Source organism: Kryptolebias marmoratus, linkage group LG24, assembly GCF_001649575.2.
Source record: "Kryptolebias marmoratus isolate JLee-2015 linkage group LG24, ASM164957v2, whole genome shotgun sequence".
Lineage (NCBI taxonomy): Eukaryota > Metazoa > Chordata > Actinopteri > Cyprinodontiformes > Rivulidae > Kryptolebias > Kryptolebias marmoratus.
Genome location: NC_051453.1, coordinates 2,928,799 through 2,949,251, shown reverse-complemented (window position 1 = coordinate 2,949,251; position 20,453 = coordinate 2,928,799). Strand labels below are relative to the sequence as shown.

The window sequence follows — 20,453 nt, the reverse complement described above, 5'->3', positions numbered from 1 at the left end:
AGACTCCAATTATCCCAAATGTTGTTGCCTCTGAATAGAAATTCATTTACACACAAACATCCACACACACCCACAAACAAATGATGAGAGGTGACCTTGAAAAGTATCGGGATAGCTGATGTGTTGTGTGTGTTTAGGTGTGTAAATGTATCCCTAGCATTTCCAGCTGAATCAGTAATGAGCATTTCATTACTTCAGCCTCAGTTCCCCAGGGAGGAAACACACACACACACACTCATACCACACACACACAGAGGAAAGATCCTGGTGAAAGGTTGCTGCAGATAACAACCTCAACAAGTTCTTATCAAAGTAATCTAAAAACAGTAATAAAAATTAAAAACCTGCTGTGGGCTAAACTGATAAAACTAAAAATACATTTTAACACAATATTAGATGTATTTAACTTGGCAATGAATGTGTAACATTTTGATACTCTGTGTCACAAATAGGTACCATGGTTTTGATTCGTTAACATTTGTTTTTACTCCAATGAGACTAAATCATTCATGTGTCCCTGATGGGCAACTTGCTGAAGCTGTGAGGAGTGACGTATAGTGAGCCATAATGAATGAAGAAAAAAAAACTTTAAACAGCTTCAAGGCAACTATAAATAATAAAGTGACTGCTTATAGATGTTCAATTATGTTACATTAAAATGAAATGTAGCAAATTTCTTAAGCTTTACTTTGACAGCCTTCATGTTTTAGAGTCATTTCACAGGCTTGAGTTAAACCAAAGAGTGTTAAAAAAGGAGGATTGATTAATTCTTATTCCAGTCTGATTCAGCAACCTTTTGAGCCTTCATTTAGCCCAGAGTTTGAGTTGCAACCTGAGATTTATGGCAGTTTCTTAACACTATAATGGTGATGATAATGATGGGCATAAATCAATAACAGGCAGCAAGTGTTTTATGTAAGACAGAATGGTCCAACACTTAAAGAGATCATTTGTCTGTTTATGCTTCTAGTTTTATGTTTGGAAAATTAAGTCTTGCCCTGTTCTATAATTTTTCACCATGCCGTGGACTCTCCCAGCTTAAAGTATGAGAAAAGCACATGAAACAAAAAGCGAGCAGATAAAACTTCAATATTGTGTTTACAGAATAAAGCAAATATAAGATTAGGATTCAAAACTATCCATAATGAAATGAAGTTAATATGTTAACTTAGAGCAGGGTCACACTTCAGCCACACATCTAATCACCTTCTTATTTACTTCAAATTCACTTATTCACAACATGCTGAGACAAATACTACATGTATTTTATGTGCTATAGGTTAAACTAGTTGCTTACATTAATATAAATTCTTTTCATGCACCCTATTGTTTAATATATTACTTACTAAATGGCTGTATTGAAGCGCATGATCTGCAAGGTTTTATGAGCAAACCAGCTAGCTTATAACACAAGTTATTAACATGTTTATTAACTCATGAACAAAGATCACAGTTAGAAAACAAAGGAAATGTATGAGATAATTGTGAAGATACAATATTAGTACAGCCACTGAAAAGTAACATTCAGTTTTATTGCTTATATTTATTTTCAAATAAAAGATAACAGCAATTGATGCATCGCTTTGCAGCGCCTTCCCAAGGTCACACTTGTCGAGGTTAATCATAGCCTCAAGTGGAATCGTAAAACCTTTGGAGAAAAGACTGAAAAGAGAGCCGAAGACTTAGGCTTGAATACATCCAGGGACTGTGTGCGATTGGAGGTGGATAAAAAGAGGAACAGAGCCGAGCGACTCTTTGATGGCCATACATCAACACCAGCCGGTGAGGGTGTTGTGGGAGGCGCAACCAGACAAAGCAAGGGCAGCGTGCTTCTTTTAAAAAGGTCAAGTGTGGGAATAACAGCTTCCAGCAGAGAGAAGCGCTAATAGGTAGATTATGTCTAATCAGGTCTGCACGGGCAAACTCACTCAGGTGTGAGACAAACAGTGTGTCAGGCAGGCACAAACAAGACAAACAGAAAGGTTAATAAACACTCAAACAGGCAGTGGATTCTCCGACGTGCAACATCTCCTGTTAGCTTCTTTATTCTCTCCAGGCATGCCGAACAAAACAGACAGCTCTTCTTCTCTCTGAATGAGCAGGGCAGAGTCGGAGCAAAGTGAATGTATAATACTTTAATGAGCCACATCTTCCCTGAGGATCTATCATTTAACTCCTTTGCCTATTAACCACGGCCACATGCTGAACACATGCATGTGCAGCATGTCATTTATGATTGATTCTCTTTCTCTCTGCTCCCACTGTTACGCCCATTTCCGCTCATTTATTCCCTTTGTTTCCTAACTGTGCTTCTTTGTTGTGCACCAATTAATATATTTCAAGCAGAAACCTGAGGTGCGTTACTAAAATAAAGATCCAAGAGCAGAAAAAAGTAATTAAAATTATAAAACTAAAGTTACAGCTAGACTAGCAGACACTGCATATAAAAATAAAAGGCCACAATTTTAAATTAAGATCATCTTATATCACAAAATGATGGATTTGTAGCCAATTTTGGTTCTTTGGATGTCTAGTTAATGTTGTTTTGTGCAATCTCATGTGATAATGTGACATCTTGTGTGATTTGTGCTTGAAGTATGTGTGACTCTCGGCTACTACCACACCGAGTTTTAGCTCCATATCTGCAAAACTGACTGTGTAGACAAAAACATTACTGCCCTCAGAGGTAGATAAATACATAAAGCAATGTGATTTTAAATAGTTCCTATATGTTTAATTGAATTTGTTCAATTTATTTTGGAGTGCCACCATGATTTGTATGTGCATGTGAAAACTGCTGTTGTCAGAAAAGTCCATTAACAACATACTGAAAGAAAGAAAAAGCCTGAGAGTGAATTTCCACGTTATAGCTGCATCAGTGGGGCAGACTTAGCATACCATGTTTTATGTCCTAATGTTCTGCAGCGCGCCGAAGAAAGCAGTTTCATTTTATAGCTTTGATCAATCCAATTCAGACGCATACTCTTAGACGTTTTATAGTCACCACTGAAGATTAGAAGCCTCACAGGAACTTTTTATTGTTCTTTCTGGCTCTCTCAAGATTGCGCTTGATGGATAAACGAATGTGGATTAATCTTTCCTCACACATATGGCACACATTTAAGCATGGGGCTTTTTTTTAAGATGAAATAGTGTAAAGGATTTTACATTTGGCCCCCAGGAATAGAGGGGTTAGAGCACGACAGAAGTGATGGAGGGAAGAGAGACAAAAAAGATTAAATTATTTTGCAGTTTACATTGTTCTCTTGCAAGAACCAACAACATTTTATCTGCAAATTAGCTGACTTCTTTAATAAAAGAACAGAAGGTCCATTTTATTACTCAGTCAAGTAAGATACATCTGCCACGCCTTATTCCTTTCTCCGTTCCTCCACCTCATCCTTCCTGTCTCTCCTCCTTTTTCTTAACTGCAATCACAAAGAGACCCATGGGAGGACAGACCACCTGGTTACCATGGTTACAAAGATTGAGTGCCCCTTGCGAGTACACGTTCACACATTCTCTCACATACACACCTCCTGTACTTGGTAAAGATACAGCGAGTTCCTGAATTTATTACCCAGGATGCAGCGGAAGAGAAACCGGATTGTGGTCTGTTCAGGGAAAAAGGATTTGGTCCCACCTGGCATTAGGGGCTCGTCTTGTGACTCGTGGACACCTGGAGGTTTCAGTGTCCCGTCTGTCTGACCACAACGTCACAAGTAATGGTTCTACACTTAAACTGACACCAGATTCCATTTGTTAAAGAAAAAGAAGAAGAAGAGAGGAGACAACAAGCTGCGACTACATTTATCTTACTGACATAATAAGACTTAGATATGTCTGGGTGACAGCCTGAAGACTGAAACATTTTAAAAAGAGATAAATCAGTTTAATATTAGGGAATGTGACAAAAACGACAGAGGGAAATTGCTAAACAAACACTGAATGAGCTAAAGCAGCATCCTTCTACAAAATGAAAAGGTGATATTTAGCCATCAAAACAGATTTTGCTGCAAAACTTCACCGTTCATTAGTGCTGACATGACATATGACTTATTTTATGCTTATAAGTATGAACACTTTTTACAGATCACAAATACGGCTCGCTTTCAGAATATTACAAAAAACAGAAATTAGGGAATACAACACAGAATTTTATCTTCTCTCTCTTACAAAGTAAATAATTAAGGAGCCTTAATGTTGTTAGTTTAGGCACACTGTCTTTAACTGGTTCTGCGTTTTTAACATTTCTGATCAGTGAACAATAATTGCCAACTCATTATCCCTCAGATTAACTTGTGCTGTTGTGGAGTATTAATTGAAATTAAAAGGATTTTTCACTTTTAGGGGGCCCACATGAACAAAATCAACAGTTTTTAGAGATTTATTTCCGCTCCTGTCTGACATCTCTGTCCCATCCCACGTCTCAGCCAACACATAATATTCAAAAATGTCATAACAATTATTAGCTAAATGTTTCTCATTCTTTGTTCAAATCTGTGCAAAAGGAATGGAAAAAAAGGACCTTAGGTTCAATAATATTTTTCTCCCAAAACAAAATAATAATAATAAAAGATAAAATTAAGAAAAAGGTGAATGCCTTATCTCTGTTTCTGTGATAGAAAACAAGAATTAGTAGAATATACTGGATTGCATCAGAAGCTGCAAACTTTACCATCTGCAGAAACACAAACACTTACAGGATGATATGGTTGATGGTCTGCATGTGTTAAAACACTTTATTTCTCACAGAAGTAGAGCTTTTGTGTTTTCATTCAATAAACTCCACCTTCCTGGAAACTGGTTAAAGCTTCCAAAGGATTTTGAAGTTTGCAAAGTTTAAAAAGGAGAGAACATAAGGGTTAGCAGTATATCTGTTAAATGGCATCAGAGGCTTGCATTTATTCCCTTGATGTTGTTTTATTCATAAATTAGCTCTAAGCTACTGATTTAAAGTGCAGCACAGACATAAACTGTACAAGTGTATAAAAAATAAATGACTTGTCCACGCCTATCTGTGTGATTTGTGTGGTCTAGTTGAGCCTGTATCATTCTTTCAGGTTCAGTGCTTAAAGGGCTTGTTTATATGCATGGAGACGGCTGGCAAGCAAGAGGAATGCAGAAAATCCACCTTTGTCACTCTATTGTGACTCTTTTTGCCAAGAACTGGGAGCAGCTTGATCCAAACATGCCGATGCTGGTTCAGTAAATCATAACCAGCAATTTTCTCTGTGAATAGAAAATGAGCCACTTTCAGGCTCGGCAAGGAGAATACATTTCCACTGGTGTGACACTTCAAGGTCAGTGGGAATATGATGACAAATGTGACAACAAACGTGTTACTATAGAGCTGTTAGATAACACAATAAAGAAAAAAAAACATTTAACAGTCAATGTGCTGCATGGAGATGCTATAAATGTGCCTTATACAATTTAAAGTCTTTGGATGCTATCATTATTATTTAAAGGTTTAGCATTACTTAAAGAAATGCATATCGCCCACTAAGATCATCTTATGTTGAGAAATGATAGCGTTGTCGCCATTTTGATCAAACTTTTAAAATAACATTAGGCACAATTTCACAATCTTGGGTGATTTTAAACGATCTGTTAGTGCTTGAAGTATGTTGTGACATGGTAGCTAAAATTCACTGACATGTGGCTATTGTATGTTTAAATTAGCTGTGGTTGACACCAAATGTTAATGAGTTGTCAACGTACAGCTAGTAGTTACTTTCAGAGATAAATCTGTTGGTGGTTTATGAGATATTTTGCTAACAGAGAAACAAAGTTGACTACAACAGTTCATGCCAAGATATTAGGCACAGAACTTGTGCTCAAAATATATATAATTAACTTTTAGCTGAAAACAAGTAAAATTGACTGACTTAAAGTCATTTTTGAGTTTGCTAAGATTGCTTTACTGTGGTGGCCATCTTGAATCGAGTTGACTCCAAAAGTTAGTCAGTTGATTAATCATTAATTGATTCATTCTGTTCAGTGGTTTATGGGACATATTTCTGACAGTACAAACAAATAAACACACAGACATGTTCATTTGTTGAGTTCTACATTTATAAATCAAAAAAGTTACAGATTTTTCTAAGCTTATTGTCTCCATTTTTCCTACTGATCTAACACCAACTAACAAACTGAATTTAAGACACTCAGAAAAGTAAATTTTTACATTTAGTTGACTTTTTTCTGAGCTCTACCACAAAGAGGTTTGATTTTGTAAAGGAATATGGGTTGTGAATCATTACCAGCTCAATGAAAAGCATTACATTTACTCATTAACATGTAGCAATGTTTACGGATCAAAATTTGATCTACATTTACTCTGGTGGACCTTTCCAAAGCTCAGAGGGTTCCCTGGATCTCCCATCGATGCCCATGTTTTATGTATCCAACCATGCTCCATGAATAAGTCAGGAGAAAATGAATAATCATAGTTTATTTTTACATTTCTGTGCTTGGGGTGACCTGGTTGTTAGTTCATCATTTATCCCAGCTGAGGTGGAAATAAACTGCAGAGACCAGCAGAATTTGAGATGGAAAAAGTGAACGAGCAGCAGAGGGGGGACAATTGAATCCATCTCTTTGTGCTAGCCCTCCCTCTGGGCATTTCCCTGTGCAGGATGCAGCCTTTAAAAGTCTGCAGCATGCCAATGAACCATATGTTTGTACATTCATTTGTTAACTATCTGTGTGTGTGTGTGTGTGTGTGTGTGTGTATGAATGATTCTGTTGAACAGGAACCGGAAATTTATTTGCACCAGGATAAGACGAGTGTCTGTGTCCATGTGTGCGTTTTTGTGTGGGTGTGTGTTTGCTAATGTTTATTCCTCTCTTTCTGCATGCCTGTCTGTGTGTCTGTGTGTGTGTGTGTGACTCACCGCTCTCTTCACCAGATGCTTCGCAGCCATCTTCATCATCACAATCGTCCCCGCTGCTTTCATCTGTCTGTGTGCTCCCTCTGTCCTCTTCCTGCCACCTTCTTCTTGCTTTGTTTGCCCAGCCAAGTTCCACTAACAGCTCCTAAAACATAGACATTATTCACATTACACACACTTAAACCAAACAAGTATCCTTTACGTGTTTTTTTCCCTCTATTGTTTTATTTTGCAATCTAACTACTTCTGCATGCTTTGTGCTGTTTTATGTAAAAGTGTTGGCGCTATGATGGGTTTTCTAACTTTAATACTTTCAATGAGAGGTTAGCTTACATCGGCTTACAGCATTACAAAAGGGTAAATACAAATGTCAAAAATATGGGCTTCTGTGAAATTACTCCACTGATATAAAAAACAAAGCAAAAAAAATCAAAAAGCAAAAATCACATAATAAAAAAAGGAATGTTGTCAAATAGACAAAAATACAAGAAACAATAATCTAAACACTAAAGATCAGATAAATAGGCATCTGGATGCTCAGGGGGTTCAACTCCAAAATGAAAATATTTAAATATTTTATTTAAATAAAAAAAACTTTTGTAAAGAGTACCAAACTGAGGAACCTATAACCCCGAGCTTTCTTCTTTACACATCGAGCAGAAAATCGAATTGCTTCATAGTTTGATGAATGAGTTTTCTAAGGAATAAAAGGTAAACACTATAAAAATTCCAGCTCCAAAAAGAAAAAACCCACAAAAAAAAACCCACTGTACAAACATTTTATTTTTCACTAAGATAACATTTTATATACGCAGCAAGTAGGGATGAATGTAGCATCTGTTGATATGATTTATAATACTTTAAATTGGTGATATCTGCAGCAGATTGAATAATAAGAAAAGGCTAAACTGAGCATCAGCTGTTTTGTTTTATATAATTACAGTGTAAAGCCTAAAACATTACAACTTGGATTCGAGCTGATTAGAGCTGAACTCATGTTACAAATCGTGACAGACAAATGTCTTAAAAGTGTAGCACAATACATGACTTATTTAAATATATGTTGAGTAAAGAAAAAATGGTTTTAAAGCGATATGGACTGTATTCTTCATGCTCGTTAAAAAGAGACACAAACAAAGTGAGTCTCTGCCACACAGAAGGTGTTTGGCAGCTGCAGAAACACTGGGAACCATTTATTACATGACAGCATGTCTGAGGGGACACCGAGACAGACGCTGCGCTGTGATTCACCATCATGTCATTAGACTGCATTAGACTGGAGCTGAGGAAGGACAAAAATACAGCCCACAAGTGTAGAATTTAAACAGAATTTGGACCACATCGACACTGAAACCGCTCACAGAAACAAGCAAAACAAAAAAATATTATTTCAGAATGACAACTATGGTAGGGTCTGCACAGTCTAATTAATAGGAGCACAACAGATGGAAGATTGGCTGAGGGTGAGAGGGTTTTTTTACTCATAAGTTGTTATACAGAATGCTAAAATAAAATTGGCCAAACAACCCACTTTTAATCAGCGCCAGCAGGCTCTGATAAACTCCTCAGCAGATCAGAGAAAGATCAATGCTTCATGATGGCAACAGTTGTTTTTACATTTTATTAAACATGGTTCATACTGTACAGAAAACTAAGCAAAAGAAGCAAGACTAATGTGATGAAACACTGCTGGTTAAAAAGCCACAGACCTAAAAGACAACCGGGCTGTTCTCCAAGCAGATATTTTATTCATTTATCCAAACAGAAAAAAATTTATTTGGGATGCATTTCAATATTTATATTCTTTATGATGTTCTTTTTTGTCTTCAGTCTATTGTTTATAGTAATATTGTTATTTTATTTATTTATTAATCTTAAATGCACCCAGGAACAGGTTTAGAAGAAGTTATTATGGGAGTTGTCTGGTATCAGGAGCTCAGCTGGTCCCGGCGTTCCCGGTTTCCCTAACATGGCCGCTCCTGACGCCTCTGGCTCCTGCAGCTTTTGGTTTTGTTATTTTTCATTTGAATAACAGCTTTGTTTGCTTCAGACAACACTCACACACTTAAATTTTCATAAACCTGCACATTCTGCTCCACTTCAAGTCCACACGCTATATTTATTTATTTATTTATTATGTTTATTTGGGGTAATTATCAGTTATTTAAATGGTGGTTGAAGTTGTGCATCTCAGCTTTTGTTGTTACTCAAGTCAGATTGCAGCACTGAATTCATAGATTTTGATACTTCTGTACTGAATATGATATTCTGTTGAAATTATGACTTACATAACGATTCTTAGAAGTGGGTGACTTAAATTTCTCCACCTGGTTTATCGTCAAAGCATTAAAAGAAAATCCCAATGAAACAATCAAAGTGGCTACTGAGTGTTGTGATACTAAATCATGAAACAGGAGCCTTTCCAGCTCTAATAAACAAGCGAGACTGTCTGCAACAACACAGAACTGCGGAGTTTGATTTATTATTCTCACAGGGGAAGTGAATGCTTTTCTCATAACAGCATGATCACACTGCTACTTTTTTACAAGCTAATAGTTTTTCACTGCGATAGTAAAGTTAATGTCATATATTAAACTTTTAAAAGAGGTTATATTATGCAGTTGAAGTTTACTTTTTTCCATTATTTTGTTACAGCTACAGATTATGGCTGCAGACTCAGGATACTTTAAGTACTGATGTCACAATTAAACACATTTTCATCATCTGCTGCTGCTTGTTTCAACAACTGCCTTAGACTTTGCCGCTTTGCTTACCAAATCTTTTTTAAGTCCTCTAAAAAGCTAACATTGAACTAAAAACAATAATATGCAATCTTAAAAAAAGAGGACGAACTTCACATTTAAACTCTCTAAGTTTCCATGGGAAGAAACAAAGAAAAGCATTTTAACAAACTGATCTGTGTGAATGATTCTTGTGATTGTTTTAAAGATCACTCAGTTGTGTTTTTATCTTTACGTACATGCATACATTATCTGCTTGTGCAGCTACAAGCAACAGATTCAGGTCCCCGTGTAAATGTCCAGAAATGAGGAATAATGCCCATTGGGGGCATTATTCAGACAGCACCCAGTTTCTGTACACCCCAAACAAGAACCAGCTGACTGGGGGCTTATTTTGGATTTCCACCTTCAATATGAGTTGTAAACTATTTTAATGTCAGATTCTATGTACTCAACACAACTCTTATTTTGAGTCTTTTATTAAAACATTTTTAATACAAAGTCACTATTACCCATTTTGTCATTTGCTGTCACTTCACGGAAAAAATTGTTCCCACAGGCTTGATTAGGCTCATCTTGATTGGCTGAGCGTGTGCACACTAATCTTAATTGCAACAATAAATGGCTGGAAACACTAATAAAATCCCAGTAGATGGCAGAGCATTTCTGAAAAAGTTTAACAAATTAGGTCAGTGAGAGATAAGATACCAGAAAAACAAAACCCTTCAGAACCCAGCTGCTGAAATCATTAAGATTTTAAGGAAGCTTCTTTGTCTTGTTTCATATTTTTGTCCTTCTCTCATCCTTGTGGGAGTGTGAAAATGGCACACGACAGACAGGAATGATAATTAATAAATTGCATGCATTAATGTTTGTCCTTCACACAAATAGCTTCTCCCAAAGAGACACCATTTTAGCAGCTAGCCTGCGAACAGAAAGGTCACACCAGACCTGTTCGAATGACAACAACAGTTTACTGCGTGTGTTTGTGTCTTCTTGTGCAAACAGACCTGGATTCTCTCAGTTTACCAAAAACAGGACTAGATTACACACCTTTCCAAATTTTAAAATAGTTTATCTTCAGTTCATGTCTTGACTTGTTTAACTGCTGAGAGGTACTCCAACTCCAACAACGCTGAACTTTTCCTTTCTTTGGTGCGTTCAGGTTTGCACTAAATCAAACAGGAATATTCACATAAGATTAAATGTTCTTACAAGACCAGTTACACTGAGTTAATGAGCCCTAGAAATCTCATACATAAATGATTACATGGAGCATGTGTGGAGTGCGTTTGTGTGTATGGCAACACAAACACACTCCACGTGTGCGCGTTGTGATTGCTGACTTGGCATTTACTCGTGTAAATGCACTATGATTAATGGACCTACCACCAATATTAAACGGCGCACAGAAAGAGCTTCAAAAGAAAAAAAAAAAAAGTGAAAATCCACAGCCTAGCCTATAATTTTCCTTTAATGTTAATGTTAAGATAACAAATACTTAACCAAATTTACCAGTTTTTTTTTTAAACAAATAACATTCTAAACTCTACATTTACAGCTACTACTGAAAAATATGAGGATAATAAACATGGGAACTGCATTTACATTATTTTATAATCTTAATAAGAATTATCTGAAGTCAAGATTTCCACAGAACTGTGGTTTTATGGAAAAGAAATAACAGAATATCACTTCTAAGATCTTTACAGTAAAGATGGTGGTTTTAGGGTCACTGTCCTGCTGCAGACACTCCCTGAGGTACTGCAGAGCGGATGAGTATCTGTTAGCATATTTCAGCATCATTACTCCGAATCAAACAGACAATTTGATTTGCAGAAATTTAGCCCTAAACTTGCAAGGAACCTCCACCCTTAATACACTTAATGTCCTCCTTCAGCCATGTGGTGAACAAACAGCCTCCGTTTCACAAAAATCATTTAAATTTTTACTCATTTAGCTCAGAGCACCCGTTCATTTTTGTGCATATTGAGTTGGGTTTGTTTTGTTTCCACATCAGAGGCAGGTTTTCCAGGAAGACCCCCTCTGGTCAGACAGGTGATGGACGTACCCGAGTCCCACAGGTTTCTGACCGTTCTGAGCTGATGGCACAACTGCTGGACTGACTTTACATCTATGATCCACAACTTGGCCAATTTCTCTGCACTTCTTCTTCAAAAAAAGTTTGAACATCAAATATTTAAACCCCAGGCATGAAAGAGAAGTCTTGGTTAGGTTCCTGGTCTGATATATGAGATCGAACTGGAATATCATGTTTATTTTTGCTGTTGTTGAAAAGATGTTTATCAACCAATGGGGGAGACTCTGAGGCTGCAGAGAGACAGAAGTGTTAAAACATAATTGCTTCAACTAAATAGATTTTATGTCAGTTCTGATTAAATGCCTATATTTTTCTTTACAAAATTAAAGAAACCTTGGATTCAGCACACAGTTCCATGTGGCACGAGAAGCACTGCAGGTTTTAAAGCACTTGTTTCAGGCAAAACAGGCATAGAAACTTTTAAAATGTGGCATTACAATCTTTATGGTTTTAACCATAAAGATTAAAAAAAGATATACACTGTTTATGTCAAAGTTCACCTAAACTTTAGCTCTGATCATTCCCCAAGATATAATTTTTTTTGGAATTTTGGAAAGGAAAATGCATTTGCTGTAAAAGTTAAAACAAAACAAACTAACAAAAAAGAGAATTATGAATTGTTATGAAGTGGGATCACAAACATTCAGCTCTCTGACAGCTTTAACAGGAACTAAAATGTTTCACTGAGGGCAAAATTTCAACATCTGTGTGGGAAAAGAATGTTTAGTTATGCAAACATCAGAGTTCAAAATAAATGTTTCATTCAGGAGAGGGAAATGAGAGAACAATGTGAGCTAACATTTGTTTTATACCAGTGAGTAGGTGTTTTTTTGTTGTGTTTTTACCTGTGTTAGGTGCTCCACCCTCTGTTTCGCCTCCTTGAGGACAGGATCTGTATTACGTACACTCATCTCTGGGTTCTCCTTCTGAGCTTTTAAAGTGCTGCCAACAACACGACCTGCATAACTACACACAGACAGAGCACGAGATAAACAGTTTACCTGTCTGCACGCTGCTCTACTGACCCACTTCTTACAGCCACGACACTCGCTCACAAACAGAGCTGTTTCCATCAGCTTCAGAGGACTTCACGCCATGCATTTTCTGGAAACGTACCCTAATCATTACTGTAACCACTGCTTCTCTCCTCCTGAGCTTTGATCTGAAACCTAGCTTTAACTTAGTGCCACTCCTGTTTTAAAAATAGGATCTATTTATTCCACGAGGTTTAGGTTTTAGTTCTCAGATGGGAAGCAGAAACCTGCAAAAAAACAGACTCGTGTCTCCTGAACAAAATAATGTAAATGAGAACGTTACAAAAATGATAATTTTGAGAAAGAAATGTAGAAAAAGACTTATTTAATCCACCGAATCCACCATAAATTAATAACAAAATTCAGATATAAGCTCACCTTTAGGCCGATCAGTAACTGTTGATAAGCACGGCTTTTATCGACTCTCAGTCAGGCTGCAAAACGATTCCTTTACACCAGGGGTGTCTAATCCTGGTCCTGGAGGGCCACCATCCTGCATGTTTTAGGTGTTTCTCTAATGTGACACACCTGATTTGAGTGACTGAGTGATTAACAGGCTTCTGCAGAGCTTGAAGAGCTGCTGAAGAGCAGAGAAACATCTAAAACCTGCAGGATGGTGGCCCTCCAGGACCAGGATTGGACACTCCTGCTTTACACAAACTTATAATCCAACAGGTACAGACATTTACAAATGTAAATTTATGTATATTTTGTGAATATTCACTTCATTATCATCTGTTTCTCTCAGGGTTGTCTATGTTTATGCAAATTACACAAACACAATCTGACATTTATCATGATGCTGTAATTTAAACCAGCTAAGAAAGTATCCATTTTTCTTATTTGAACTTATTTTTATTTGGACAAATGAGTTAAAGTGTAGTTTTTGAAAGAGCTGGTTTTTGCCATACCAGACATTTATCAAAGTGAAACATCTACATCACTTTATGGGATGCATTTCAATAGATTTTTTTGATTACTTGTGTCTGATTAATGCTTATTTAAAACCATTAATTGGGTGAAGGTGCAGCTCTTATCGGTTGGTGTGAACTTTGATCATCCTGCACGTTGAAGCTTCGTGTAAACATGAATCACATCATTTTACAGGTGTCGGGTGGCGGGTGGGTGGATCAAAAGGGAAGATGGAGTTAGGGAAAAGCAAGAGAGAAGAAGTTTATGAGTCACATTTTCAAATGTTCCAAACCAGCTTTGCTCGCTAATACAATCAGCCACTAACTCACCGCAGTCCACACCCTCCAATACACAAACACAATCTGGCTGTGGCAACAAGGGGAAAGGATTGTGGGAACTGTAGAGCACAAACTGCATGGATGAATCTAAAATGATGCCAAGAGATGCTGCAGTGGAAAAGACCCCGTCCTGCTGGTCTGGGATCACACAGAAACTTCACACAGCGCATGCAGCCTTTAATTATGTCTCTCCGATTTTATTCATACGCAGATCATATTTCTGTGCACATATTCTGCCTGATAAAAGGTCACGTCTTGATAAAGGTCTTTTTCTGGACGATGTGTTAATGTCTCGAGGTGAGTTCTGCCTGGTCGGAATCGGCGTTCAGCTTCATTACGCCTGACAGCGATCTATGATATGTGGGCTCACAAAAGATGCTTATAAACTATCTGTGTGTGATATGTTTCTCCAAAACAGCTTTGAGCAAGTTCACATTAGACAGGCAGCCAATTTCACATCAACAGATCGAGAGTTGCATATTTAATGTGAAGAAACAACAGGACTACACATACTCGTGGGAAAATTACAGAGGCAAAAATAACACGATGCAGTGGGAAAAAAAATGAGCGCACAACAACAAAAACTCATCAATAGAAACAGAACTAAACAGAATAAATTAGGCCCTATAGTGCTGACATTTTCAACATATTAAGTGGACTGAAGTTAGTAAAGAAAAATAAACAGTTTGTTTTGCACTTATGTCTCACAGTGATTTTCTGCACTAGTAGCAAAGTGTCTCATGATCCACTAAACAGATTTTAATGAAACTATCAGAAAGTAATTACTGACTGAATGTCTACAGCTGAATTAACCCAATTCAGGATCCCCACAGCAAAAACAAAAACACCAAGCACTAACAGTTCGCCTGAAATATTGCAACATCGTATGAGATCGTGCATAATGCTGTTTTCAAGGTTTGACCAAAATAACAATAATTCCCTCATTTATCAACATAAATGATTTTACTCTAAAACTCTGGCATGAAAGGCGGCGGGTGATATGCATTCCTTCAAGGAATTAAAAACTGTTTTTATGTGTCTGAAAAGTCATTGATTGGCTGCAATCGGCTTTGGTTTGGAGATTAAACCTTTTCTAGTTTCCTCAGATATTAACACTAAATAAACCCTTATCCATAAACAGTTCAGTAGCTCTGCAGGCGCACCAATGATTCTTTATTTTCAAAACTTATTGTATCTTCTGGTTCTTTTTCTGTATTTTAAAATAAATAAAAACATACATTTCCAATAATTTCACCATGGCAACTGCTGATGTTGATTGTGAAGCTGCACCAACAAAAAGTAAAATATCAAAAGGTGCATCTCTTCTCATCTTTCAGTTTTTTCAGAATTGTATCACTGGGGTGAGAGAGTGACTACAGAAAAAAGGAAATGATGTCATTTGTGCCAACATGCCTAAACAGAGGGATTTCTTTTATAACAGGATGCCGGACCACATGAAAACACATTAACACATGTCATGAACGGCAAACCCCCCTGAAAGGTCTTGTAAAAAGGAAAAGATGAAGAAAGTATGGGAAAAAAATAAGGAAAGGAGGGCAGGAAAGAAGGAGGGTGATGAGTGAGCATAAATAATATATAAAAAAAACGAATAAATAAAAGAGCAATTAAAAACCACAGACTTTTCCCCAGGCGAAAATCCCAAGATTCCTCTGACTCCAGCAAAGATTTCAAGGATCAGTTTCAACACCACACATTCACAACATCTGTTATTGTCAACATCTCACAAATACTGTGGCATCCTTCATGTTTCCTTTTATCTTCATTAAAGCCAGGAATATGTGCCTGTCATCGTTATTATTATTCTACTGACAGGAGTTTCTGAAAGCAGTTATCAATGTAAGGCTTTAAAACCACAGCTTGGCTTTAAGGTTTTTTTTCCTTTACTCTTTGTAGCCACTTTGCATATGATTTTAGAAATAAAACTTCGTTTTTCCAAGGCCTAAGATGGCAATTTTTCAACAAGACATTCGCTAGTAGATAAACATCAAGGGTTATTGTGTTTAGTAAAGGACAATCAACAGACCTAATCATGAAAAATGCTGCGGTAAGTATTACAATTTTCTCCTCCAATGAATCTCAAAGCTCAGTAGGAAATGGAATCTAAGAGCCTGAAGGTGGAGGCAGCAGAACGTCTGTAAATTAGATCTGTGTAATCAGCTGCTGAGAGGAAAACAACTTCAACAACACTTCCCCAACGAGTCAAGAGGAAAAGTTTGTTGGTTCAGAGAGGCAGACAGTTACAGCCATAATTCTGTTTTACATTTAAATGTTAATGTCTTAAAGAGAAAGATGAGGGAGCTTTGGAAGTCGCTGACCTTTTTGGAATAAGTGGAAGTACACAAAGAAAATATGCAAATTATTGCAATAAAGCTTAATAATGAGCTCGAGAGCAAAGCAGCCAAAAAAGTAGCAAAACTGTAGCTGAAACCTAAAAGTAGCTGCTAAAGCAGATTTCAAAGAGAACTGAAGAGAGAAATATTGTAGAAAATGTTAATTATTTGGAAAAGTATAAAGGTAATAAAAAATAAATCATAGCAACCATCTCCTGAATGAGCTGAACCTTTTTTGATAAACGAATGGCTAAATTAGCACAAAGTATGCAAAAAAACGAGTGGAAAAAAAACAAAACAGGAATGCTGAATCAGCATCACACGATAAAACAAGAAGCAACCGGTCTGCACTGATACCAACATGTGGATCTGAAATGGTTTACACAACATCTGAAGTCAAGTTCAGAAACATCTGTGAGAAATACTTTTCAAAAGGAAAAATATTAGTATCCGCTGGGCTGGATGACAGAACATTTCAGGCTTCAGGTGATATTGATAATCAATTCCAAGATATGTCAGGTAGGGTAACTTGGAAATTGGACCAGAGCAGCCAATTTATATTGCTATGACTGTGCAATATGTTGTTGACAGATCAATTATTAATGTGCGGGAAGGCCTTGAGCACAACATTATCAGTGAAAAGCAGAGGACAAGGCTGCGAGGGAGTTATATGCAACTATTCACAGTTTGTAACTTTTAGCAGATATGTGCAATCAGCAGCAATAACACACATTGTTTTAGGGGTAATCAGAAACTAGACATGAATTGTGTGTGAGTCAATGCTGAGTGCTGAATGACATTGCTAAAATTTGTTGAATAAGTTGAATCTGAAACTGAAGTGAAAATAATCACAAAAAAAATAAAATTAGCAAAACAAAAGCTAAAACCAGCAGAACTGAAGCTAGCAGCTAAACTCAGCAAAACAGTATCTAATAATAAAATTATCAAAATAGTAGCTAAAAGCTAAAGCTAGCAAATAGCTTCTAAATGCTAAAACAGAATTCAAAGATAATTTGAGGAGATCCCAACGCATTTCTTTGAGACAAAAATGTAAATAAAGTTAAATAATTCAATCATCAGAAGTTATGGCTGTAATGTCCTGAACAAGCTGAATGTTTTGATGCCTGAAGGGCTAAAAAAGCTGAAAGTATGCTGAAGTAGTTTGAGCACTAAAAAACTATAAACAGGAAAACAACAGTGTGAACGCTGACTCAGCATTTACACAATTAACAACCAATGTTTTTTAAATGAATCGAAAGAGTTCAGTTGTTTATTTGTTTATTTGTTTACATTCGGCTGACCTGCTCGGCCGTTTAAAACAAAATGTGTAAAATTTATTTTCAGAGAAATGTGTTGTCAGTGCGGATTTAATTTCCATTAATCACCGTGGTTTCTCTTCATTACCAGAAATATAAACGTCGTTCGGCAGATTCAGCTGGAAAGTGTAACAGTGTGTCTGCGTACACGAAGCTGTCAGAGCTCTGGACGAGCCACTGGGCAGGTTACAGATTGGGATGCTGCTGTGTGTTTGACACCAAATGATAATACTGCAGAGACCACAGCGAGGTGTGACTCTGAGTGACATTTAATAAGATCCGGGGAGCGACGGACATAAATCACCAGCACCATCCTGACAATACTGCTTCGCTTCTGCCATTGGTTACTTCAAGGCTGCCAATAGAAACACACACACACACACACACACATTCATTCATTCTGGAGTCTCATCCATGCAGCAAATGTTTAAAGCATCTGTGGTGTGAGACACTTACACATTTCACATAAATGCAACGAAGATCAAATTATATGTGACGATTATTTCTGTAATTATAAAACCTTAGCTGCATTCCTGTGAAGACATGTCAACAAGCTCGATCTCCTTCACTTAATCACACACACAAAATGACACACTATACTCACACCTGAGGCTTGTACCTGTTCTTCTTATTGTACGAGATGAAGATGATATATGCTGCAGTCTGGATAGGTGTAGAAAAAAAGCTGCGCTCAGTTTCATGTTTTATATTCCCCACCTTCATCTTACCCCCCAGGACTTCTACTTTCGCTGACATTTAATAGCTTACCTCTGGCTCTGTGATAAAAAGGGTCTGATGTATATTGCAGTGTTAAGTTTAATATTTTAAAAGATTCATGGAAAACTCTGGGTGTGGCAGTTCTTCAGAGGCGGGGAGCAGGTTGGATGGATGGGATGCTTCCCTCTTCTGGAGGCAATAAGCTATTACAGTTCAACAACTAGTCTGCTTTCTGTTTATGACTGGAGATTTTAAGAAATCATCTTTTCCCAGATTATCTTCCTTGACCTTGGCAGGGACAGTTGGAGTTAGGAAGGGACAGAAATCCACAACCACAATAAACTCATGACTGCAGCACTAAAAGCGCTTCTCATATTTTGTCTAATATATTATTTTCATGCTGTACTGCAATGGATATAAAATGTAAATTATAGTGGTGTAAAAAAACACTTGATTATCAAGGGTGACTAAAAAAAGGAAATAAATGAGCACAAAAATGTATATATGATGCTTACTTTCACCCTCGGCCTTATATTTATTTACTTAAACCCTAATAAATATAACTACATAAAAATATTTAAACATTACTTGAAAGTTGAGATTGCCAGAGGCATAATTACTTCCTTCTTGCTCTTAAATATTGATTTACCAATTCATTTAATAAGGGAGATGATAAAAAAAAGCACTGGAGCTCCTTTCTTTAGCATTTAAATGAAATAAGTTGTTATCATGGCTCTTAGATACATTCAAATTATTTTATTCCATCTGAAACCTTACTAAATATAAATATTCCATAGAAGAAAAAAACATGATAATAGAAAATTGTTTTTAACTGTCTTTTGCATAAAATGCTTATTTTTTTGTGCATAATAGAAAGCCCCAAAAACTCATCTCTGCTTTAATGAAATATTTGACAAATATTCCCCTAAAATAAGAGAAATGCCTGTTTTGGGCACTTTATCAAGCTTCTTTGTGTTCTTATATGACAGGTGCCCCCCATCTGCAGGGCCACAGCAGCTCTCTGCTCCTTCATCATCCAGCCTCAGTCTTCCTCATCACTTACTGCCTTGTCACATACCGACATTCTCACTCACACAGACATTTGTAAGTGAAGTGGGTCAGAGGGCGGAGGAGATGAATGAAGGTCTGACTAGAAGGACAGAGAGATGAATGGGTGAATGAATCAATGGCTGGATGGATGGATGAAAGAGAAGATGTAAAGAGGTCAGAGAGGCTCAGACTGGCTGCAGTCCAACACGGACCAACATCTCCTCCAGTCCTCTGAGCTGAGCTTCACCAACAACACGCCAGACGCTTTATAAAAAATAAAAAAACAGATTTTTGACTCATCAAATGAGGGGATTTCTCATTTCAGGGTTTCAAGGTTGACTTATTTTGGCATGTTGAGCAAAAATCTCCCCCCAAAAAATTAATACAGAATAAAAGTTGAAAACTTAAAAATGTAATACTTCAATAAAAAATAAAAAAATCCAGATGATGAACGATGAAGTCGTGTCTTTAAGAAACAGGAACAAATCCAGCAAAGATCCAACACAAGACCTGAGAGACGAGTCTGTTTACTCAGTTGATTTATTTTCTAATCTAAGTTTGTTGAAAATAACTTATGTTTGTCAAACTGTGTTATCTTTTAGTATGTGTTAGATGAATCTTAAACTCTGATGCAAATTGTGTTTTAATAAAGAATTAGAACATTCAGCTACTTTTCAGACTTTTACAATACATAGGTCAGTGTTAAAAAAAAACAAAAAAAAAACAACAAAAAACAGACAAACAAAAAAGAAACATTTTAATTAAAATAAGTGCTCGACTGAGAATGAATAAAATCAGTGTTAAAAAGAAAAACTTTAAAGATGTGCAGAAAGCCTGATGAACTTTTGCCCAGGACTTCTTCAAAATGTCGAGAAAAAGTCGGTCTTGTTGGAAGTAAATATAAAGAAATGATTCTGTACATCAGTGTTTAGTTATTTAAATTTCTTAAACATGAGACTTTTTATTTGTGAGCATTTTTTAAAACAGATATGTTTTT

The 20,453-nt window shown here is 36.7% G+C and overlaps 1 protein-coding gene across 2 annotated transcripts in view; it reads right to left on the bottom strand.

The window, feature by feature from the left end:
• The window catches only part of gpc5b (glypican 5b), a 40,048-nt gene that overhangs the window by 8,836 nt on the left and 10,759 nt on the right, over window positions 1–20,453 (bottom strand). For both annotated transcript variants that reach the window (XM_017420520.3, XM_017420521.3), the window contains 2 exons: window positions 12,584–12,704; window positions 6,900–7,041 (listed from right to left, as the gene is read on the bottom strand). In XM_017420520.3, the coding sequence (XP_017276009.1) occupies window positions 6,900–7,041; window positions 12,584–12,704 (263 nt within the window). The remainder of the gene's footprint in view (window positions 1–6,899; window positions 7,042–12,583; window positions 12,705–20,453) is intronic.